The 25,008-nt window shown below is 46.2% G+C and overlaps 1 protein-coding gene across 1 annotated transcript; it reads right to left on the reverse strand.

Annotated features, from left to right (window-relative positions):
* Positions 1-1,397: 1,397 nt before the first annotated feature.
* Positions 1,398-16,328, reverse strand: LOC149344288 (uncharacterized). The gene is made up of 5 exons (XM_089542587.1): positions 16,197-16,328; positions 11,186-11,352; positions 7,970-8,052; positions 3,565-3,648; positions 1,398-1,537 (listed from the first exon to the last, which is right to left on the reverse strand). Exons 1-5 carry the CDS (start codon positions 16,326-16,328, stop codon positions 1,398-1,400), a joined length of 606 nt encoding a protein of 201 aa, XP_089398713.1.
* Between the last annotated feature and the right edge of the window lie 8,680 nt (positions 16,329-25,008).

The raw sequence follows: 25,008 nt of genomic DNA on the forward strand, positions 1-25,008 counted from the left end.
CACAGCTTTGCTGCCGACATGATGGACGTCAGCAGTAGCGAAACCGAGCACTGACGTGCCCACTTCTTCATGTATTATAGGTAGTAAAAGTCGCCGGGACGCAGAAAAGCGATCTAAACGCTTAGGCGCCATGTATTCCCATGAACGCGTTATTTAGCTGCTGCAAACTATGTTAAAACCGGCCTCATTCTTCATAGGCGTGGTTTCAAGCGACCGGCTCATAAGAGACTTGTCTTTCAGTTAGTCGCTTACTCTTTCTGGAGAACTTTGCGCGCCAATGTACACAGGTCAGCTTTTGCAGATGCAGGAAACTATTGAGCGTGGCAGCACAGCAGTGGGAAGGTACAGCCTTTGTCAGAAGTTTAGAGCCACGGGGCTTTGCTTCTGGGCTACACTGCTTGGCTCGTAATGCGCGCTCAGCGGCCCAAATCTCCTGAAGAAAAGATTTTTCGTCCTCCTTCCTCCGATACGTAAGACTTCCATGAGTGCTACAGGAGCGCCGCAATAGTGCTTTGAAGCAAACCCCCTGGGCTCTAAACTTTTGACAAAGGCTGTACGTGCTGCACTATATTTGCACTCACGGTTGGCAAGCTTATTATGTAACCAGCATGCACAGCGAGAAAATATGACACCTGAACGAGCAACCTCCCCGCCGTGTAGGAACCACCAAACCACGGCTCAAAATTAGTGATCCACGCTGGTTGTTTAAGCGGTATATCCCGTTTCTGCTGCATATGAGGGTGAATCTCCTACTGGCAAGCCAGCCAGGTGGTGGCGGCTAGATTAGGTGCAATGGCTCCATGAAAACGCGTCTGAGCCGTCCACATTTCCACAGAGCCAGCGTAGAAAAAACGAATTAGTCGGACATTTTCGCCTACTTTAAGCAGCTCAAGGTGTGCAAAACAAATTTAGAGCCGTCTTCCAAAGTATAGGCCGAGTGGGGCTGGAACATGTAAAAATGATTTAAAAGCAGTCAGTACGTCGAGAATGAACATAGACACTGTCCTGCCCCGAGACCAAATCGAAGTCACGTGTCTTTAAGGGCACAATACGCACGGTCGAGGACAAAAGTATCTGGACCACGTGCTCCGTAAACGAAGTCGATATATTTATTATTAGCCTCCTGCTGGAGACCACACTTTTGGAGGCGAAAGACAAAATCTTGTTCTTTCAGCTACCAGCCGGCGGCTAATAGAGCTATCGGCTTCGTTTACCGCATACGTGGTCCAGAGACTTTTGTCCCCGGCTCGATCTGCCTGCGTGGTTAGAGAGGTAAGCAATGTCAGCGGATGCGTGCGGCATTTGCATATATGCCGGTTCGCAGTGCATTCAGGGTTAAGATACACAGATTTTAAGAGTAACAGTCCGGTGCCCGTGGGCACTACTCGGTCTTTTTATTAATAAATGATTGTTTTGTTCAGACACTTTTCTTGATCGTAGGTGATGAACTTCTGGGCTCCGCAGAGCAGGTCGTAGATGAAAAAGCACAGGCTGTTGACTTTCTCAATCTCGTCAAGAAGGACCCACATTTCGCAACCTGCAATTAGTAAAAACAAAATGCGAAACTGCGTCTGAAGTAGCAACAGTGGTAGAGGTTGGTTTTAATTTCTGTCAGCATTTGAAGTCACAGTCACAGTTATCAACAAGAAACCGTTAAAGGCCCCGTTGTTCAGAAAACCCATTGTCATCCTTGTCTGCGCAGGAAAAAGTCAGGTCATCTGCATAAGTTAGCTTTTTGAGCTCACTATCTAGGATACGGAAACCTCGAATGTCACTACTCTGCAGAATGCTCATACATAGAGGCTCTAAGTCGAGTGCAAACAGAAGTGGCGATAATGGACACCCCTTTTTGGGAGACGAAGAGATGGACACTGCGTATGAAAGAGAACCGCGTTACTTCTTGGCGAATAAAGGTGAACACAGTGGAACCGTTTCCTTACAACTGTATGTTAATGAGGAGGTGCGTCATTAGAAAGGAAGGAGCCTTTAATGAACCTCGTAACAAAGCTACAATGATTTCGCATTCGAAGCACATAAGCAGTCTTGTTCCCTCCGTAATTTTGCCCCGTGCGCTGTGACTAGAAGCATACACTCTGGCGGGCGGATGGTAAAATCCGAATAGAATCGGGCGAGAAGAGTATCTATTGGCCTTGCATTCATTACGTACCTTCCATTCACTGCTTAGGATAAAACAGAGAATGCATGATGCGGTTGCACCAAGAATATGATGCTCGTGGAAGGCGACCTCATATTGTTCTCCCTTTCCACTTGCAAATACGATCAAAATCTCTGTTCCTGTCCAAAGTAGCACGTGGTCACTTAAACTTATGAGCAAGATGAAACGCAAACAGGGGCCACCTTTAGCAGTTTAAACTCATGTCACAGTGAGAACATTCGTAGCTTGTTTTCTTCTGCGCATTTAAGGCTTATGCCAGTCGCTCACTGCCTTGCATACGTGCAGTGATAAATGCGAAGAATTGTCTTCTAGTTCTGCCGTTCAGCCTTTGTATAAATTTCCAACGTCGATGATATTATTTTAAATTATCTATAAAGTGTGCGACCATCGCTCCGCATCCACGCGCCACACCACGATTTGTTTGTCGTTTCCCGTTCAGTCCTGTTACACTGTCGAGCAATGAAAGATTGACTCACACGAAGTCGTCACCACAAAAACCACGAGTTTATTGCGTAATTTTAAAATATGTGGGTGTGACCCCAGGCTGCGCGCAGAAGCTGTCCTCCATATCGCCGTCATATTGGATGAACTGAGGCACCCCTATGGGTCGTGAAAATCGGCAATAGCAGCACGCGTCCGCAATCTAGTCATGACTCCTCGCTACTGCGTTCTGCGGCACTTGCAAATGCTCAAACCTGAAGTAATCTCATTAAAATAACCCCTAGCAACAACAGTGACGAAAACAGCGCAAAGTAGAAAGAGCATAGGAAAATTGCATTGGCAGTGGTGTAGCTCTGGTGAAACCTGGAGGATTGCGAAAGGAACGAGGAGAGAGAGAGAAGCGATGGAGAGCGCTCGGCAGCGGCGGCGGCCCCGGCACGCTAGCTATGTGCCGCTACTGCGCATGCTCAACTGGCGAGCGCGGCGGCGGCACCTCTGAGTCACCCGCGCAGCGACGGCGGCGGCGCACCAGCTGTGCGCCGTGTGACGTCACTGCTCCTCGCGCATGCGCAGTATGGCCTTTCCTCGGTTCCGCGAAATGGCTCGGCGACTCGCGTAGTGTTGCTTTCGCAACAAAAAAGAACGCACACCACCTGAGCACTCAGCATAGAACAGCACTCTTTTGGCTTTCTTCCGCCATTTCCACCAGTTATGTTGTCACGTTGCCAACTCGTATAACGTACAATCCTCGCGTATGTGTCAGTCATAATCTTTTCGTGGGAACGAAACTTAAGCTGGAACTAATGGTTCTACCAGAACATGGTTTCTACACGCCATCACAGAATGCCAAATTGAAAAAAAAAAGCATTAACTGCGGGGCTCTAAATGAGCGTCATTAATGATGGCCGTTTAGAGCAATAGGACTGATTAAGCGGTTGTGTTCTTACCGTTGTCACGATGCGGAACTCGTACTATGTCGCAGTTCTCGTACTCAGATGCGAGGAAGATATACTGCAGTGACAGGATCTTGGCTGCAATAAAACGCGATTATCAATTCATAAAACATTCTCACTTCCAGCCGCTGCTGTCTGTAATAGTAAAATTAATTTTAGCCACAGCTCAGTCTCAAATTAGGGTGCGTGTACTGCAGAAGGTGTCACTCTCTTCACAGACGCTTCGTTACCCATGTTTTCATCGAAAGCCACGCTGGCAGTTACGACACGGGATATGCTCGTAACCTGCGCCTCTATTGAGACGTCTTTTCCAGAGGTGGCAGAAGAGGCCGCGATAGCGCTTGCACTCGCGCAGCCCAAAGTGGGAAGAATTGTCACCGACTCGCAAAAGGCGTATAACAGTTACAGAAAGGGGTGGGTGTCTCTTGCGGCACTAGGAATTCTCAAAAGTAAACGCGACTTTCCTGAAAGGAAAGTTGAGTTGATATGGACACCGGCTCACTCTGGGCTGGAGGGCAACGAGCTTGCCCACCAGTTCGCCCGAGAGATGGAACACCGGGCAGAGGAAGGTGAGCCACAGTCCATTATTAGTTATAAGGAAATTACGAACTATTACAAGACGGAGAGGCGACGTTAACCCGGTCCTCACAAATCGCTTACCAGAGAACAGCAAGCGATCTACGGGCAGATACAGGCAGGATCCTTCCCGCACCCTTACCTTCAACACAAGATGTACTCGGAAAGGTACCAGAAGGAATGTGATTTCTGCAAGACTGAGTTAGGCACGCTCCAACGTGTCATTGGAGTATGCAACTTCATCAAGGAAATCCCCCCATCTCGTACCTGCCCCACTACCCCACCCCATCCCTCATCCTCCCTTACCGAGCGATGGGAGACATTGCTAACCAGCCCCGCCGTGGAAGACCAGCTCGTCCTGATCTCCAGGGGCCAGGCGGCTAGGGATACATATGGGTCCCGTGAAGAGGGAACCACTCCCATCGACGGCGTCTAAGCAGACGTCGTATTTAGCTCGAGCAAATAAATTTTTTTCTCTCTCTCTCTCTACTGCAGAAAGGGTAACACGGGCGTAATTACTCATTGGCATCCAACACTGCAGAAAGGCTTTCGATCATCGCCCCTCCTTCACAAAAATTTTTTTAGACAGTCTAAGTAATGTAAATGAGAGTTTTGTATATTATATGTATAAAATTTTTAATGATAAAACCTATAGTCTAGTTTATAGGCAATACAAATCCTCTGGACAGTCTACAGACACACTATGCATTTATTGCCATACACTGACTTTGTCTATAGACCACCTATAGGCTATGAATAGACAAAAGAAAATGTTTATAAGAAGGCAGTAGAGTCCATTAAGAAGTGTATAGAAAGGTTACAGGCCGTTTTTACAGAATCTAAAGAGATCTACATTTGTAACCTTCCAATTCACATGCGGGTTAGCATTTCTCTGCATTCACTCATTGCAGCAAACCTTGAAGTAGCATCTTAAAGAGCTGCTACAGCAGTTTCACCTTGTTTCGTAGAGCTTTAATGTAGGTTGTCTTTTGCATGCGTGCTTATTTTTACGTTTTTTTTTTCATGTGAGAGCTTTGGCCATCCTGAGCTCTTCCCTGGGGACACACATTTTCGGCGAACCTGACACGAAGCTGCAATCATTTGGAAGTGCGCCGTCCCCTGATTATGCCGTCAGTTTCATCATACCCTGCCCTCGGTATCTGCGCTTGTGCTATCGAGGTAGAGAAACTGAAGAAATGGATACTAACGCCCCAAAAGACGACAGCCATCCTGTTGTAAGCTGTTGCGCTTAAAGCCGCGTTTCGACAACACCAACTGCCCACATCCTCGTCGAGTGGCGTCGCACTCTCGCAGCTATGCTTAGTGCTTTATTTCAAAATAAAATACAAAAAAATTACCGACGATTACGTTACTTCCTAATGCGAAATTTGAGCGCAGCAAATAAGCTGTTTCACCTTTTCGATAGATTGAGGCAAAGAAATCGAGCAACACATGTATGCGCTATCACAGAATTTTTTTTTTAATTTTTCACACGTATTCCTTTAACAAAGACTCCACTAACAGTTCTTGACAGTCATGAAGGAAGCTTTGTGGTTGGAGAGATAGACTCATATATGTTCGACTTCGTACACCAATGCTTGATTCTCAAAGACGAGATCTATACAAGTGCCTCGCGAGGTTGTCACAGCCGTGGGACGCGTTACGAGCGAGAGGAACGGGATGTTCTCCCGCATAAGTGTTAGGAAATTGCTGTTTGTCTTTATGTCAACATTAAAGTCCCCCACTACTAACATCGGTGTGGATCGATGGACGGTTAATGCGAGTTGCAGGAAGTGCACGACGTCTTTCGTGAGTGCGGTAGGGGCGAAGTAGGCAGCTACTACCAGCAAGCCGTTGGGCAACTTTGCGGCGCACAGTTCGCCAACTTCATGTGACGTGCCAAACATTTCGACTGGTATTGCAGAGAGACCTGTGCGCAAGTAGATAGCGACTCCCGCCGCTCTGTTGTGGTCTCTGCGAGCACCACAGCAGTATAGGAAATCTATGATTTCGAGAGGCTCTTCGGGATCCATCCAGGTTTCAGCAAAGCAAAGTACAGAGGAATGGCGCAGAATGTGATCGTGGTGTACGTCCTTGGCATGTGCGGCAAGGGAGCGTACGTTAAGAATGTGGTTGTGAATGATGAATCAAGTGCTGCCAGCGAATGACGCGTCCATTGGCTGTCTGCGTGTGTTACTGATGTGTGGTTAACATGTTAAGCTTCGCCTGTTAGAGTGGAACGCGACAGCGTCTTGCAACGCTGCCAGGGAGTCCACAGAACGCCATCGCCAATTCGGCTGTACGCCTTGCTGGACGGTAAATTTATTTTTTGAGGAAAGGAAATGTATCTCTCTCGCATATCTGGGTGGACACCTGCACCTCGCCGTAAGGGAAAGGGGGAAGATGGGAGTGAACGAAGACGCCGTATTAGCTAGACGCGCCTTTGTTCATTCCAAACCATTCAGCTGGCATTACGGAGTGGCTAGCGTGCTCGTATCGCACTCCGGAGACCTGGTTCGATTCCCCAACTCGACCAATTTCGTTCTCGGTTTTATTGATTTATGCGGTCTAACTAGAAAGGTTAATTAGGCTATTTCATATTTATATTATTGTATTTCGATCCATCGTGTTCTGTCATTAACCTGTCAATTGTTGGAACTGTCTAGGATGTTCGACACAACGTATATGAAACGAGCAACGTCTTACTGAGTGGGGAAGTGCGTGGTGGTGGTGGAGGGAACGCGGCTTCGTACTTATCTGTTTTTTTTTCAGCAGCGTCTCCTTCCGCGGACGCTGTTGTCGCTGCGGCGCGCGTCTTTCTTTTCATTTCTTGTGACCTCTTCATTCTCTTCTATATTAATTAGGCTAATTGATTAATTAAGCAATTAACTGAACTCAGTCCAACTTAGTTGCAGCATCACTATACGATCCCTTTGATAGGTTGCATGGTTACTAGCCAAAGTACAATTGGCCCCATTTGAAATTCGCGCACTGTGACGTCACGAGCATTTCGACCAATTGAAAAGCGTGACATTGGGGGCGGAGCTGGTTACGAGGCCGACGCCGACGACGACGCGAAACCCAGGAACGGACGCCAAAGAGCTGCGCTCTAAAAAGAAAAGATTTTTGCTGGCCAAGGCATCTGCCATCCTAACTAGAAGCACCTGAGCTGCAGCCAGCGGGAATGAAAGCGACAGGTAGAGGAGAGGGAGGGGGAAAGATATAGGGGAGCGACAGAAAGAAAAGAGGGGGATGGAGGGACTGTTAGGCGACCCTAAATACTTTTCCTTTAAAAGCACCATTCGATTCGTCGCTACGTCTCTCCCGTTAGCGGCCCGGACCGCAGCGTGGCAGCGCCGCCATCACCAATCGCCTCCACGGAATAACTGATGGGTTTATGCATAAATAGTCGGATTTAAGTGAACAGGAGGAGGGTAAAGGGCAACCGTGATTAAAGAAGTTTCGTTAGGAAACCCCCTAAGCCCCGCTTTTATCGCAAAAAAAAAATGTGCAAGAAATGCATTTCGCAATTAATACTGCTCCACCTAAGAGTTGCCCATTAATTCTCCCCTGATGCATCGACTGTAACTTCCTTTTTGCCTCTGATACCCGGTGAGGCCAAAGCGCCGCCTCTACAGTGAATGAGTAACTAGAATGGTTGTAAACGAGAGCTGATCGAGAAACAGCAGTGAGTACGGTAACTGAAGGAGCGCTGAGTGCAATGCATGAGAAAAACCTCTCGGCAGAAAGCGACCATCTGTGCTACGTGCAAAGGAATTAATGCATGCTCCGCCTCTTGCCCGATTTTATTTGCCAGACTTACTGCTAATCGGGGATGAGGTGTAAGCGTTGCCCAACGAGTAACCTTCCGTGGCTTCCACGGTTGTGTACAGTGTTCTGTTGACTCTGCAATAAAACATCATCGTTATCGTAGGACACAGGCATAAACAACAGTCAGAATGCAGCCGAAAGTCTCCGTATTAATAATGTCACATTGTGAGCTGTGCATATTCAGCTCTTTCGCAAGCCGCCTATTATTGCAAAAATGTACAGGTGCCATCAGAAGTAAATGGAAGGCAATATTAACGAAAAAATTTAATCATTGCCCCCCCCCCCCCACCCTCCTCCCCCTAATTCATGCATCCTTCAATACATATGTGCAGCCTAATCGTGATTGTGCGGGTTGCACTCTGTATCAAAAACATGCACCATTATGCTTTAGATTTAAAGAAATTAAATTGTTTTCACAAAGTCACCTTCCATTTACTTTTGACGGTGAGTGTACAAAAAACACGCTCTTCTCACGGTTTATAAGTCCGCATATTGCAGTATATTTCACGTTTCCATTGTTTTGTGTCCCTGCTAGTGATGCAACACTCCCAGTAGTACTATCGGTAGTTTAGTCACTATAGAGCTATCGATAGAGCCAAAAAAAAAAAAACTACTGATTGTACTACCGGTAATCAGTGCAGCATAAACTTCGCGACGTTTTCCCTCGTGTCGCGAGCACGCGGCATGCATGTGGTGTTAGCTATATGATAGGGCTCTCCGTTCTCGCTGTCCGCGCATAACCGAGCGCTGCAGACATGCCCTTAATAAAGTCACTGAATGAAGTACTCAGAATATACTGCCAAGGTCCCATCTGTGCTGGAAACAGCGACCGGCACGTCCATAAGGCTTCCAACCGTTTGTAGACGTACCGTCTGATCCGAAATCGGAAAGAATTATTTCTTCAGCGGTTATGTGCCGATTGTCGTGTCCATGGGAGTTTAGCTGCGGCTTACAAAGCAGTAGAAGCTGCTGGTGGGGCCAGGTAGGCTTGTACGGAGCGCTCAAATCCAGGTTGCAGACGATGTAGATAACTCTAGCCCTGAACCGAAACCTCTAACGTAGAGCTAACGGTTTGCCAGTACCTGGAGCGGCAACCACAAGCAAAGAACAGCCACCTTTAAAATTATGCAGGTTTGGCCAAAGTTTCACAAGGCCACTCTCTGAAGCGGCTATGAAGTACTTGTGCGTTCCAGCAACCTCAGTACCAGGCGAACGCGTGTTCTCAGCTGCTGGGCAGATAGTTTGAATCACGAGGGGAACAGACTGATGGGGAAGAAAGTTAATATGCTTATGTTTCGCCGCCAGAGCGCAAGGCAGACATGTAATAAGTAACACTTTTAACTGTTCACTTGTGACGGAAAGAAAGCTGTTACAGATGTGCACAACTGTTCCGCAAAGAATTTCATTGCATTTTGAAATTTTAAATTAGAGGCAACAACAGCTAAATTTGATGGTATGGTACCCACGCGTAGCATTGTGCTGTTTGTTTTTCAACACTAGTTCGTTTTGAGTATGAATTTGTGATGGCCTCAGTTCGGACTTTGACAGCGGAGACAAATAATTTATTTCGTTCGCCAAAAAAGCTAGCGAACTTGTTTCAACTGTTCTGATAGTGACTGCCAAAACATTTTTGGTAATATACGTAGTCCACAATTGAAAAACTATCGATAGCATTATCGATAGCAAATGTTAGCGAACTATCGTGATATTATTGTTAGTACTATTGATAGCTTTTTTATACTATCGATAGTAGAAAAACGGCTATCGGTACTATCGATGTCCAATTTATCGATAGCTTCGTGTCACTATTATCTATAGATGGCCAGCCCTTAATTGGCTACCAGAGCAGGGGAATGACATGGCTTGCTCGCTATCAGCCATGATGTCCGTGAAGTAATGAAGAGCTGCGAAATTCCGAATCAATTAGGGTTACAAATCGCAGAAGCTGGATTTCCACTTCTCTGAACTGTACGGTATACATAGAGGCAACAGTGAAACGGGGGTATAGAAATAACGCTTGGTTTCTCCGAAGAAGTACTGCGTATATATGAGGGCTTCATGATTATCATCAAGTACGGCTAAAAGAATGAAATAATATGTTTCCCGCTCTGTGTTTTGAAGATTGATTGCCGAATCGACGCATTTTCTTACATCTCAGAGAAGTTCATGATGTTCTATGTTTATGGTGCGGAAACACTTTTTTTAAGAATTCTGAGAAATAAATATTTGCTTGCCTAAATTTAATTAGGACTGCGGAAAGTAATAAGGTATATAGGCAGTAGAGTCAACTAGCCCATGCTATGATGTTCCTGAAAGAGAACACTTTCTATTAGAATTCTTAAACAGCAGTAACGCTAAATCATTTGCAATGAAACTTCTAACGGGAGTCTTTAAAAGCAAAGTGTCTCTCGTAATTTTCTTGAAACGAGCGGAATGAGCAGTAAACATGGTTTGGAGCTCGCATACACATGCAAGGTCACGTAAAGTCACCTTCCGGTAAGGGCAACTACATAGTGGCGTATTTCAGTTTACATAGAGACAGAAATAAGCCGACAGTCTGAATATATAAAATATAGTAGGAAGCACCCCGTTACGTCACAGCCAATTCGTTGTGTGTGACATATTCGGTCGTAATCTCTGAATGCGATGACGAAAGTAACCGTCTTTCGTAGGGACGTTTGCTAACTTTAAAACTTTCCTGCGGATAATTTTCTTCCCTTTTCAGGTGGTCAGGCCCCAAGCGCGTTACGAACACAGTGCCAACATGATGTACAGCCTTTGTCAAAAGTAACCAGGCTGCATGGCTTGCTTCTAGCTCGTACAGTGGAGCCCTTACAGCTTCCCTGAAGCTTAAATGGTCGTTAAAGGTAAGGACTGGGGGCGTTCTTACCTTCCGACACCTTTTGATCTTTAGGAAAGCCATCAGAGCTCCACTATTCAAGCTAGAAGCAAACCATGCAGCCTGGTTACTTTTGACAAAGACGGTACATACATCCTGGCAGCGACAATTGACTTCAACGATACAAAGTCGTCAATGTACTTTAAATAATCAACGCGCGCTTGTTCTCGAAATGTGTTGTATTGATTCTATTACACGACCCTTATACATGAAGTAAGCCTTTCACGGACTAAGTCTATTAAGCGCTCACTTATGTCAGAAACCTGATGCATGTTTTGCTTTCTTTCCAAATATGATTCGGACACTTACATCGTGTTAGAGGAAGGGCTCCAGTGCAGTGCGATGCCCATGGCGTACTTTTCTTCAGGGTAAAACTCGAACATGCGGCCGTAGATACAGTCTCCGTCCCAAAAGAACCCAGGGTCATGCTCGAACGAGCGTTGCAACAACACAAAGTACCGTGGTTGCGATAGCGCCTGCGACAGAAAAGGGCACAATTTGCTGCAAAAAATAATAACGAGAGAAGAAAAAAGGTCCACCGTCTCAAGAGGGGAACAAATGCCAATGGTGGCCGTGTATTACTCTACCAGAGACCTTTTCCCAAGCTCAGCCTCTATACTTGTGACCAGAGGTACTACGCATTCTGGGTCGCGTTCACTCCCACGTCGACGCTGCCTTGGATCCCACTCGTCACATTATTGCAGGCCATGGGAAAAGAAAGATTGGTTTGGTTTATTGGGGTTTAACGTCCCCAAGTGACTCAGGCTATGAGGGACGCCGTAGTGAAGGGCTTCGGAAATTTCGACCACCTGGGGTTCTTTAACGTGCACTGACATCACACAGTACACGGGCCTCTAGAATTTCGCCTCCATAGAAATTCGGCCGCCGCGGCCGGAAGAAAAGAAAGAAAATGAGCCAAAGGAATAAAAAAATGCCGCAGCTCTACATTAAAATGTGGTACACCGACCTTCATGCACTGCCTGAAAGCGACTGCTGAAGTACTGGGAATGATGAAAAGCCAAGCTCTAGTCGTTACAATGCTACCACCTCGCACGCACTTGTGCTTGAGAGGTACACATTGCTACGTTTATGGATTGTATGCGTAAGTTCATAGCATGTTCTTAATAGGACCAAAATACCCACTCTTGTGTTTTATGCAGAAATGGCTGTGGCTGGCGAAAAGAAGGTTTGTAGCCGTACATTCTGGCATAGAGTTTGTACGACGCAAGCACTTTTTGGCGGTGCTGTTTAGATTTTGAGCAGTTAAAATGGTTGAAAACAATTGCTTTGGTTTCGATGTCGACCAGGGTGTGTTGGGAGTTTCTACGAAGAACGTTATCCGGCCACATTTAGTATCGCGCGGGCATTGGCATCGCAGCGTGGGTCACTCGCTGGTCCCAACTTTGTGGTTGTCCGCAGCCAGAGTTGGAGACTACGCAGTGGCGAGAACTCAGCTTTCAGAAATGCTCGGCTCGCTTCGGGACGGATTCAGGGTCTGCTCCTGTCTTGAGTAAAGGCGGTTCGGTTATCATCTTTCTTTTCACAGAGTGCATCCCGGAGCGCCGACATATCTGATGGAATTCGTGCGAAAAAACTATGCACGAAGAGAGAACAGCTTTTAGCGGTTCTACCCGAAACGGAGGTTTCGGCAGCAAACGAGGAGCAATAAAAATTTGGGAATCCCTGTGTGCTGGTGTTTTAGGGCTGATTACATCCAGGCAATACACTTTAGCATCTACGCAAGGGATGCTTCATTCACTGGGGCACCAGACCCCCTTGTGGCAAAACTGTTTTTATGCGAAGCATATTACTCGCACAACCGAGCTCTTCCTTGCTGCGCCGCGCACGGCCGCGTAGCTACCACTTGACCTTCATCGGCGCACCACGTGATATGCCGTCACAACAGCTGTGAAAGCTGGGGCCTCGTGCGCTCGCTTGCGGACGCGCAGCCTCCGCCGGCGGCCTAACTCCCGCTCCTACCGCTAGGAGATACTGACGTCACGCAAAAGGCGACGCACTCGTTGAGTAAGTTGAGCAGCGAGATGTCGGCCAGGCAGAGGGCGGCTCGCCAGACCGCAAAACTATGCTTCGCATCCTAGGCTTAACCATAAGCTAAGCCAGGCCATTTTTTTTTCTCTTTCAGATGCCCGATTAACAAATTATTGCTTTGTCATCATGACCAGAACGCACTAATTACCTATCAAGACACTACACGAAACGTATATGCAATTGCTGCATAACGTTCAACTGCTTTTTCACTGCGGGAACAGCCCCTTTTACCATGCAGATTATCTTATAGTATTAAACTACAGGTGCCAACTCAGTGCATGAAAAAAATAGAGATTTAATTTCACTGATGCGTGTGCTTCAGGTCATGGGGGTACTCGGAAACTTCCTATGGCTGAAGTACGTGTAACCCATGCTAGAAGTTAAGATCTGTAAGCACAACTTTAATATTCCTTTGAAAAATTAGAAGCCGCTGCCTATACCGGCAGGTAACTTCTCTCCTGGCTGGCAAAGCTGCTAGGCAATGCTGGGCCATAGCGATTACCGGACAATTGAAAATAGTGGCTATCTGCTGTGGAATTAGGGTCGTCAACCCCGGTTCGGTTTAGCGCATGAGTGTGGTGCTAGTGCCCGCACTCGCAATCAGTACGCGCACGGCGTGGTGCTACGGCTGCATCGTGCGTCGTATCCGGAACAGAATAGCTGTCGCGGCTGTCTAATGTGTACAGCGTGCGCAGGAAAAGGAGCAGGTTACTTCGAAAAGTCCTGCATCAACCAAGTGCTTGCACTTTTCGCACGTAGTGGTGCTCAAACTTTAGCTTATTTTTCTTACTTCGCTCTCACAACCTGGAGCACTTGGCTACACTAGGCAGAGGCGGGCAACCAGGAAGCCCTGGGCGAGTAGGCGATCTAAATCCCATGTCTTAGACTCACTACACCACAATGAAGTTATTCTGACTGACCGAGCACCAAGTGCGCTCAAGCGCATCAGTGTTCAACGCATCTATGTGAATACACTGTGCTGAGTTGTTGTTTTTCAAAAGCTGCAGTGGTTTTGGGAAAAATCTTAATCCCTACAAGTGTGAAAGAAAGACTCTAATGGACTTTGAACGCATATCTTGATGTACATTCGTAGAAAACCGGCGTAATCCGAAAATTAAAACATTAAAATGTCCGTCTAGCGGATGGCACCTACAATGCGGCGATTAAACAATAAAAATCACAATACTTTTTTCTCATTGAAAATGAGTGCTGTTAATATACAAGTGGTCGATGACTTGTAATTAGGCTTTTATTAGTAATTTTCTTTTCTCGCAAAGTATTGCCATGAACATTCTGTAAGACTGTAGTAGTCGTGCTTGATTATTTTCGCGGCCGGTGAAAATAAAGGAACAGTAAGAGGATGGCAAGAAGAAAAACAGAGGGGAGCTAACGACAAAGGAGAGGAGAAAGCTTTATACCCTATTTACTATAGTTACTAAAGAAACGAAAATGGTGAACAAGTTTGCGGGGCTATAACGGCTAGTGTGTTTTTATGGTACAGAAAGCACCCAACCTAAGGTTTCTGTGCAGTAATATTGTCGAGCAACGTTTGCAATTAAAAGAAGATGAGTGCACTGTAAACGTATTTTCTGAACATAAGCAGTCACGATTAAGTGACATGGAGATGGACTTGCACGCATTCAGCATTTTCTCGAAAATTCAGAGTAAAATACTAGACGCAACGTCATAAAGGAAAGCCACACGGGCAAACAAAATCGTGTTTTTTCTTTGGGGAGGGGCGGAGCGAGAAGGTGACGCAATAATGACTTGTACTATTGTTTGTGAAGGTTTCGCGTACGTGTTAGACGTAGAGTAAGGTGCTGTACGCGCTAAGAGGGTACTAGCTAAAAGGGTTCGCTAAAAGGGTGATGGCTTATCTCCATCTTCAACTTGTTCTTGTGGAATGTTATGTGAAGACCTCCGTCACTACCCCCGGAAATGTTTCATTACTGCTTATTTAGTTTCTCTTTTGAAATCTGTGTGCTCATCAGACATTGCACCATTTACTTAACCGACCCTTCTGAGAGACCGTACACGGGCCTCTAGAATTTCTCCTTCAAAGAGATCCCGGCCGCGGCGGCTGGAATTTCTTTGTAGGAGAAATTCTAGAGGCCCGTGTGCTGTGCGATGTCAGTGCACGTTAAAGAACCCCAGGTGGTCGAAATTTCCGGAGCCCTCCACTACGGCGTCTCTCATAGCCTTAGTCGCTTTGGGACGTTAAACCCCATAAACCAAACCAAACCAGAGACCCTACTGCTTGTGCTCTTCTCCTTCATATATAGTTCACCTCATAAGTAACACTACTGATTATCCACCTTCATTTCTTTCTTTCCTCTCATTTCTCTCCCACAAGCTCTGCGCAGAGGAGGGCTCCGAGCTCCTTTGTTGGGCATGGGTGCCTTCAGTCGTGGACTGTACACTGTGCTTTGAGTGTGTGACTATGAGCTTGACTGTGTTATGACTTTGGTTTTGTCTTCTTTTGTTTTGATTATGTTTTTACTTCCCTGATCTTTGTCGTGGCCTGCCCTCTGTGCTTTGTCTGTGATTGCTACTGAGACCATGAGTATATTTCAATGGACGTTAAAACCGCAACGAACGTCCTGCGAACATCCAGGACGCCAAAGGACATCCAAGGGAGTTCCGGTGCGCACAGGGATATACTGTGACTTTGGTTTTCCCATTTTTTTTTGTCGTTTTCTACACGCTGGGCTTTGTCTGCTTGTGACTGTGATGTGCTTCTTGTTTCCTCTTTTTGTTTGAGTTTTTGTTTTTAGTGCTCTGATTTGCTTTTCAGATTGTTTTTTTTTCTTTGAAGCATTTAGCTGTTTTTCATTTATCGTGAATTGGTGCTAAGTCTGGCAAAGCTCTGCTGGTCCGGGCTCCGTCTCTCTTTATTTTATGCTGTTTTTTACATTTCCTGAGAGGAACAATAAAAGGGTAAAATGGCTCTACTTTGAACCAGTACCTTTGCTCAGTAACGGGCTGCACAGGACCGTTTACTTCGGACATCTAGGAATATTCTCATGACTGTAAGGAGTAAAAATATAGGAGTAAGGAGTAACATTATAGGAGTAACAATTTACCCTTGCACTCTTCCCTGCGTCCAACTGCTTTTCCGCCGGGCACCCACCAAACCAGCGCCTTCTCGGCGCTATAAAACAAGCAGCATGCTGTCTGCTTGCAGACCAGCATACCATGCAAGCAGAAGGGATAGTTTTTCTGGGTGGGTGAATGCCTAACCATTACGAGATATCACATACGAGACGGTTACCTTAAAGGAGTCTTGATGCTCCGACAAGTAGGGTTTCAGTTCTGGCAAGTTGGTGACCGCCGCGGTGAGCGAACAGACCATGGCAGTCAGCATGCAAAGGAGAGGTAGCTTAGTGGTAGCTGTCGCCGCCATAGTTCTCTTCGTTTGGCTGCGAGCGGCTCCTCGTGCTGCGCAAAGGAAACAGGAAATTTGAAAGACGTCGAACGAGTCGCAAATGATCTTTTAAGTGAATGCTCACTGGCCGGGTATACCCTGTCAATCATGGGAAAGTTGGCGATGTCATGGAATATTTAGAAATTATAATTATCTGTGTCGACAAAAACGAGAGAATTGTGCCCACACTACAACAAAATGTACTGCACTTCTATCGCTACGATAGGGGATTGCACAATACCACAGAAAATTTTGTGACTACAAAAATTTCTGTTCTTACTATAAGCGCACGGTAAGAAATACTACAAATATTTGTTTTCACAGTAGAACGTTTTATGTTGTGTTTTTCGTCAGGTATAAAAATTGGCAGAGCTATAATTCAAGGCTTGCTGCGATTTCCAGGCAGTGAGAGTGCAACACGAGCCGAATTTGAGCACCAACTTAGTCGCCAGGTCAAGCTCATTGACGCCCTAGTACTTGTAAGAGTGTTTGCTGTGGGGCAATTCTACGCGTTACAGCGCACGTTGATTATGTAGTTAGAGAAGGAACGTGTCTTTTGCAGCTGGATGGTTGTGAGGCCTTGGTGTTGCTGCGTATTATTTGCTAAGTGAATAAGTATGCTGAATAGAAAGATATACGTCGCATTCATGTGGCTACCTATGGCAAAAAGAAGAAAAAGGATTTTGCCTTCTAGAACGTCACGAGCTCGCCTCGCTATTGGATGTGCGTAGCAGGATAAAAAAAATAATTGAAATCCAGCTGCAAAGTGAATTCAATTTTCTCACGCTGTCGTTTTTGATTATTTGTTGCTACTCTAAGGCTTACTAAAAGAAGTTCTTAAGGGACATTTCGGAAGCCGCTCTCACGCCTAACACTGATATATTATGTCAACCAATGCCTAAAAGCAAAATAGTGCAATAAAGTTTTCCTATTGAGACTGAGCGCAAGACGCCCTACAAAAGAAGCATGGGAACAAAAATTACTGCCTAGTACTCACATGACTGGGACGGTGTGGCAATGATTCTTTGTTCAGAGTGAGGACTGATCCACCAGGTTCCTCGGTTGCTTTCAGTTTTCTGTCCGCGGCGCCTTCAGTGGGTTGGCTGTTATTACGACACCGCTGAGGCTGCAGTGTCACTTCAACTGCGGCACCCCCATGTGTCTGAGCCGGAAAACGCGCCATACGCACCACACGCTCTTGGCTCGCTGTCAGTGCGTGTTGCTTCCGCTAGGTCAGGCACCTTCCTTACTCCCCTACAAGGCACGTGCGGCCACTTATGCTCAATGCTATGGCTGTTGCGTTGACTATCGAAGGGGCTGTAAGCGTGTAGGTTCGTGTGTGCCTCCGACTGTGTTAATTTTCTTGGCATTTGCTGGCTTAAAAGATCGCTTTTACGAATTTGGAGGTAGCTGGGGTACTGTAGTCCTCTATTTTGTACAACGAAGCGATTTTCGCGTTTCTTTTTAGGCAACCGTTAAAAATTACACCTATTGTGACCACTGACACACTACTGACAGGTGTAGAGAAGGCAATGCGATTAATGGCTGGTAGCTCATAAATAAAACCGAAGCATTTTGCATGTATTTTAATGGTAACAAGCAGCCGCACGCATCAGATTACGTGCACACCGATCTATTACAGCACATGCCTCTATCTCTCGCACAAAAACACGTTCAAGCACATATAATCTTTCTCTTTTTGGTGTACGCGGATGATAACCTTTTCTCTAGTATATGTGCTGAATAACCACTGTAGCTTTTCTCATCATTATTGCCTACGTTTTAGTCACTCCAGTCTACTTCTGGCGACTAGTTGCCTTTCACTTCCATTCAACAATCTGATTTCTATGCTGTGGCTAGCACAAACACGCGAAAATGAACTGTGGCTTTTGCATTAACGTGTTAACATTCCTCCTATCTGAATCAAGGGTTGCTGGTAACGAAGAATAGAATACTAGAAATGTCAGGACGTTGGAACATTACGAGAGCTTTATATTTCCGGCTGCAAGAGCCAGTCACTAGGACATCTATAATTGTGTGCGACATTCCATAGGCTAGAACGTGAAGATCGTGTCCACGCCGATTGAGCAGAGTTTGAGCTATCCATTGCATGTCTGATAATACTGTTAAGAGCTACCTCTAGCCATTCCCAAAGTTCGTGTTTGATGTCAAATTAAATTCTGCATGCACTGCACTTCCTTGTGTCTGGGACTTCTCAAAAGCAATGCATTAAAGGGTCTTCGACAAGCGTTCAGAGCTATGGCTCGGAAAATGATGGCAACACTTTCTCTGTAGAAGTAGTGTGAAGGGAACCCACAAATGGTTTGACTTTCATGTAGCGGATTGATCTCTTTGTGCAGTCTTTGTGGCGAATGTTTCTGTCCTCTTGAGGGTCGACACTTGTTAGCTAGGGTGGTGCAGTGGTGTCTTATAGACATAATGTGAAGCCGAAGGTGTGGGTCCTCTTATTTTTACCTACATATGTACTGCTGGCACGCTAATAGAGTCGAACAAGCTACAAAAGTGCGAAGTTGTTCCTGTACCACTGGCGAAGCGGTGCGAATCCTTGTCATGCCCACAGCAGAAAAGTGCTATCAAAATAAAGAAATGGACACGGGCATGCTAAGTAAGGTCGCCAGCAGACAACCGACAGTCGCAAAAGTTAACAGAGTGGGTTCCAAAGGAAGGTACGCGTAGCAGGCGACGACAAGGGGGAAGGTTAGTGGTTGCAATTAGGACGTTGCGAGGATAAAGTGGACGCAGGTGGCGCAAGACTGCTTGGAATCCAGTGACAGAAGCCTTTGTCCTGCTGTGGACGCAATAGCGATGATGAGGACGACGATAGGTTAATACGGCAAAGGCGAGTTTACTTGGCTAATAGTTTACACTGAAAATGAGGACGAAACCAGGATGTTTAACAAAATTAGAAATGGCCAACGTTCAGCCGTAAGCCCCATTTGCAATGAAGTTGAAGGTAAACTGAAGGGCCTTTCTGGCACCAACTTACAGGCACCGGAATGACTTTGGAAGCGAATATATCCAAGGTGCGCTTTCAGTTGGTGTTTCTTGCAGGTTTCCGTAGTGATGGCCGGGCAAGCATCCAGTGTGGACTCAGCCTAGTGCGGCTTCAACTATGGTGCCATTTCTTTCCTTTCTCGCCCATTCAATGATCATTTTGGATTAACTGCTGCTACTTTACCGCCCTCAGGAACGGCTTTTCAACTTGGTCAACTTTCCAATGTGTTAGCGATTTTCTCTTGAACTTCGCTGTTTGGCTCCTGGAGGCAGCTATTTTTTCTATTTTTAAAACAAGCGTTGCGAATACAACAAAAATGTCCATTAGTCGTGGCGCTGCGCCTTCGCGCAACCTGCGGTGCGAACATGGCTGCCGGAAGTCAAGAGCAATCGAATGGAGGAACTGAGCGGAGAAACTGATCAGTGATCACTGACAAACCGCACTGAATAATTAAGAAAAGTAATTCTCTTTGACCGATGAACACATTAGGTTTCTTTGACTGCCATATGGAGCAGAGAGCGGAATCATTATCATCATCTTTATCAGCCTGACTACGCCCACTGCAGGGCAAAGGCAATACTTGCTGATAATGCAATCCGAGCTTGGTACGAATACATTGCCACCTTTTTTATGGAGGGGCTTTTATTCGCGTGAATTTTTGAGTTCAAATCAGAACATATGAGGCAGAAAATTAATGCGTGATATTTGTCAGTGCGTTAAAACTTACTCATCTATGATCATAAAAGCTTTCGGCAGACTATTGGAGGTATACTTCCGAGTCTATTATAAAAATTGGCCGCAACCTTTTATCTAGACAATTCATTACGAAGATGGAATCGCAGAGCAGAATTTTCGATTGCTTGCTCGAAATTTCGAATACTTGCACAGCAGCACTGTGGGCTTTGCACTGCATTTAGGAAAACTTCTCTAAAATATGCAAAAACCAAAATTTTGTGCTATGCCGAGACGCAAATAGTACGAGTGTGCAGGCAGCAAACAAGCGAAAGTAGGGGTTCATTTGTAAGCTCGAGTGGTCCATAGTGCACGCTAGACCTCATGTAATTTAGGAGACCACAGGAGGAATCAAACCTGCGAGAAGGAGCAATCGCAACGCCCTCAGTGAAATGAATTACGCCGCCTCAGTACGCTGTCAGAGGCTTCCCTTCATGTCGTGTCGGAAGCCGTACTGCGACAGCGATGATGCGCGTCTCTGGAGGGCCGTTATCTCCGGCGACATCTGTCCATTGTGGGACCCCGGAGGTGCTTGAGCAAGAGACTGTACGGCGCCAGGATTCGTCGCGTGTCGGGGGCCAAAGCTCATTAGGTGTCCGAAGGCCGACAGCCTGGCCGTCATCTTTATTCGCACGCCAACAAGCATTCAAATGGTCAAGCATACCCCGCAAGAGTGACAGGGGCGCCGACTGGAGGAGAAAAGACCCAAGCCGACGGGAGGTCCGGGGGAAGACGGCGAATGCCGCAGGCGCAGGCACTGAGAGGAGGGCGAGGGAGACGCTCCAGCCTGGAAAGAAGGATCACCCTAATGAACGGGAAAAGAAACGAGAAAAGCTAGTCAGTAGAGACATGAGTAAGGCCTGAGACGACATCGCTGGGCAGTCGGTTGTCCGCTGTCCCACGCGCCCAAGCCATCGCGGGGAAGCAGAGCCGCAGTGAACGAACGAGGTCAACCCCGCAGTTCCTCCTTTACTTCTGACGGGCATGGCTTATGAAGCAAATTTACTTTGGTGCAGTGTTGTGCGTTCTCCGCAAAGCGGGCATGTGTGTGGATATAATGTGGGGGGAGGCAACTTGCCAGGCTGCACATAACAGACCAAAACTCAGCCGATGTCTGATGGTGCATAATCTACGGTGAAAAGACGTGGAATAAAATGCCGGTGATTGTACATGACAGCGGACGCCGATTCACTGCTTAGTGCTTAGAGCTCATCAAAACGGTTTTATTTCTGCGTGTTCAAGATCCTTCGATTTCTTGGGGAACTCGACTAGGTATCCTTCTTACTACGTGCGAATGAAACTGGACACTTGAAACAGAGAAGGTAAACACAGAAGAACTGCGGGATCTTGCAACTGTTTATTAGTCGTGCGGTCATGCTGATTTTGTGATGCCTAATGATGCATCACCGAGCTTGCCCCAGTTGCAGCATCGCTAGTTCGACTAGGTCTGCGATGAAGGGACCGCCAAATCCGCAGCTCCCTTACGCAAGTGGTGCATGTCATCGCCTTGCGCCTTACTAGGCATAATAATGAGAGCTAAATTTAGTTTTTTTTTAAATTCTGTATACTCTTTGTAATAATTCTGTAGCAGGCATGGGTGGAGGGAGAGGGGGAGGGGGCGTTCTATGCCCCGGAACTTGTTTGCCCTTAGAACCAATCGACGTCCCCATCGTTATCTTCACGCAGTGACGCGAGATAACGAATGCTTACTGGACGTGACTGCAATGCTCCAAAAGGAAATCTCGATTACGAGGACACTTCCAGCACAATCTAGAGTGTTGCCGACTTATGCCCACTTGCCATCTAAAATTTTATGCGCCACGTTTAAATTGGACACGGCCAACATCAGTGCCGATCCGGACCTTGAAGCAGCCCTGAGCGCTTGACTCAAATGTACTAACCGTGTTTGTTCACTTCTTTTGTGGGAATAGATTCGCCCAGCAAGCAGCTGTATTAGAGTTTTGCACCAAGCCTCTGGCCCCTTTCATACCATTGTTTTACCGCTTGTCGCTAGCACTGTGCGACAATACGAAAGCTTTTATAGCGATCCTTTGTTTGCTTCAGTACATGTTGCCCGAAAGACCGCATATATTCTCATATAAGATGCACCCTCTACTGTGCATGTGAAAAAGTACAAGGCTTGTGAATCTTTGCTGAAAACCCTACGGTTGAAACAAAGCCAACAATCACTCACTGAAAGCGAGAGGAGGAAGTTTGAAGTCCTTCCTTATGAGCACAAGACCTCGCGCGGTTTGAAGAAGGTGGGAGGGAAATTTGGTGTAAATGTGTTTGTGAATATTTTGCCCCGTATCATAAACGATCTTCTCCGCTCCACAGACAAACGCGCACATTTGAGTACTGAGTGATTTTAGCGAAAAAAAAAGGGATTATCCTCATTGTGCAAGTAAATGTGGTAGATCGGTTCTTTTCGAAATCGCGTTTATGCACTGCCTTCTTTAAGTTCGCCACTTCGACTGAAATTAGCGTTCATAAGTTTCTTCTTGAACCCGCTAAACAGTGAACGATCGGTAAACAAGAATTTTACAATCTTGTCTTCCTTCAGGTCAGCCTTTTAGGTAAACTTCCGTGCTCTGCCGTGTCGCTTCCACCAGCAGCAGTACTCTTCAGTTAAAAATTGCCTTTATTTTGTCTCTCGATCCGATGACATTTAGTTTGTCACGTTTTATTTGTCCTCTCTTTTTGTGTGCCTTAACATGACGAACAAAGAATTTTGCGGACCTAACGCGCATGCTTGTTCTGATGTGGCATTCTGTCTGTATTCCCCCATACTTACTGCCTTTTGTATCTGAATGCTAATGGGACAATGCCTTTCGGCTCCCTCGCATAGAGAAGAGGCGTTAATCCGGGCACTGCAACGCATACAGACACTGATATATGAAGGAGGAAAAAAAAATCTACTCTTCCTTCGGTGCCTACTGGGCGCTTCTTTCGCCGGGCTTTCTACACTTATTACGGTGGCTCACGCCCCTTTGCGCCCGAGTCGCATACGTGCTTGCGGCTTCCATTGCATATGCAAGCGATCTTCTTAAATGCGAGGCACCCCCGTTTTTATTAAAAAATATGTCGCAAAAAAATAAAATTACGCAGGACACTTAAGACTACTTACGTGCTGTGAATGCAAACGCATTTGTATTTAATTATCGGCTACTAGTTAATTGTATTTGTTTATTAGTTCATGCTAGTTAGTAACAAGCACTACTGTCTCAAAAGCCTTTAGAACAAAGGCCTTCAGGGTGAAGGCTGTTAGGTTGAAGTCCTTTACGGTAGTGGCTTTAGGTAGAAGCCCTTTAGATGAAAGATTTTTAGGGTGACGGCCTTTATGTCAAAGGCGTTTACCCCAACGATCTTCACCCTCAAGGCCTTTGACTTAAAGGCTTGCACCTATATGCCTTTGGCGTAAAGGCCATTGGATATCTATGTATACGCGCATATTCGGTGCTATGTTGACTCGTTTATGGTTGCTAACAAGGCAGCAGTTCTGATGACATCAGGGGGGTTTTCGGACCGTTTAGTCTGGACGAAAACGTCGGGTCTCGTTGCTGCTCAGCCATCTAATGTTTTCGTCTAAAAGTACACTGAATTTGAATCCAAACCCCTTTTTTGGTAAACTAACGGGAGCACACCATCTGAAACACCGCACAAGTGCGGGGAAAGATATTACTAAGCACAAGCAGCCAAGAAACTAAGCGCTCAGAAGCCATGAAGCAGAAAACAAAGGACATATAAACATTTTAGGAATTGGCGTAGCGTGCTTTGAGCTTTACGGCAAATTTTCGTAATTGACTTGTCCGAAGAGATGACGACAATACTCGGAAGCTGTACGGAGAAAATCGAATGGCTCTGTAATTTGGGCCATGCTTGCACTGTCACCTTCTTGATGGCTCAGATGTCCAGTTTTCGCTGCTAGCGCTTGGCACCAGCACTTCACGGCGGGGGGGGGGGGGGGGGGGGGACGAGGTCGGTCGTCAAATTTTGAAAACAGAATAGAGAGTTTAGCAGGTGCTCTAGGTCAGGCTGGTGGTTCGAGTTCTGCACGCGGTAGGTGCATTGAGGTGGAAGATTAAGGAAAAAAACGCTCATGCGCAGATGTTTTTTTGTACAGCCTCTAAACTCCGTACAGACCCTTTATTTTGCAAATAAGTTCGACCACGCCCTCTGAGATTTACTGCTTTTGTGGTCAAACGTAAGACAGTGAAATATCGCACCACCTCGAAGACAGCACAAATCAGCAAGCACATTTCGCCTCTACTGCTTTATGGCAATGCAGCTATCCCCATGACTTCATACAATGTAATTAAGGAAGCTTGGATTTTTAAAAGCTACGACTGCAGCTTGTCGCAACATTGCGATGGAGAGATGCATCTATCGAGCTTCTTCAGTCAGCTCGAACAGGCTTCTAGATGAAACCAGCCAATATGTCGACGGAAGTTTCGTAGTCAACATTTCAGATTCGCAAATGTTCGTAAAGGCTCGTAGAAAAAAATTGTTAGCATAATATTTCCGTAGCTTGTCACTATTAGCCTCTTTATTTGAATGCCACATTTTGCTCCCGACGTGTTGGAATCCTGCACTGCCCTTAGGAGAGAGGATGTAAAGAAAAACAAGAGCCCTGCAAGAGGTGATCAAAATCTAAAAGAAGGAAAAAACAAAAGGCAAGCCATAAATGTCAGATGGTGGCATTTGATTTATTGGGATTTCACGTCCCAAAGCGACTCAGGCTATGAGGGACGCCGTAGTGAAGGGCTCCGGAAATTTCGACCACCTGGGCTTCTTCACCGTGCACTGACACCCCACAGTACACGGTCCTGTAGAATTTCGCCTTCGTCGAAGTTCGACCGCCGCGGCCGGTATTGAACCCGCCTCTTTCGGGTCAGCAGCCGAGCGCCGTAA

The sequence above is a fragment of the Amblyomma mixtum genome, chromosome 5 (genome assembly GCF_055824585.1).
Source record: "Amblyomma mixtum isolate Tamu chromosome 5, ASM5582458v1, whole genome shotgun sequence".
NCBI lineage: Eukaryota > Metazoa > Arthropoda > Arachnida > Ixodida > Ixodidae > Amblyomma > Amblyomma mixtum.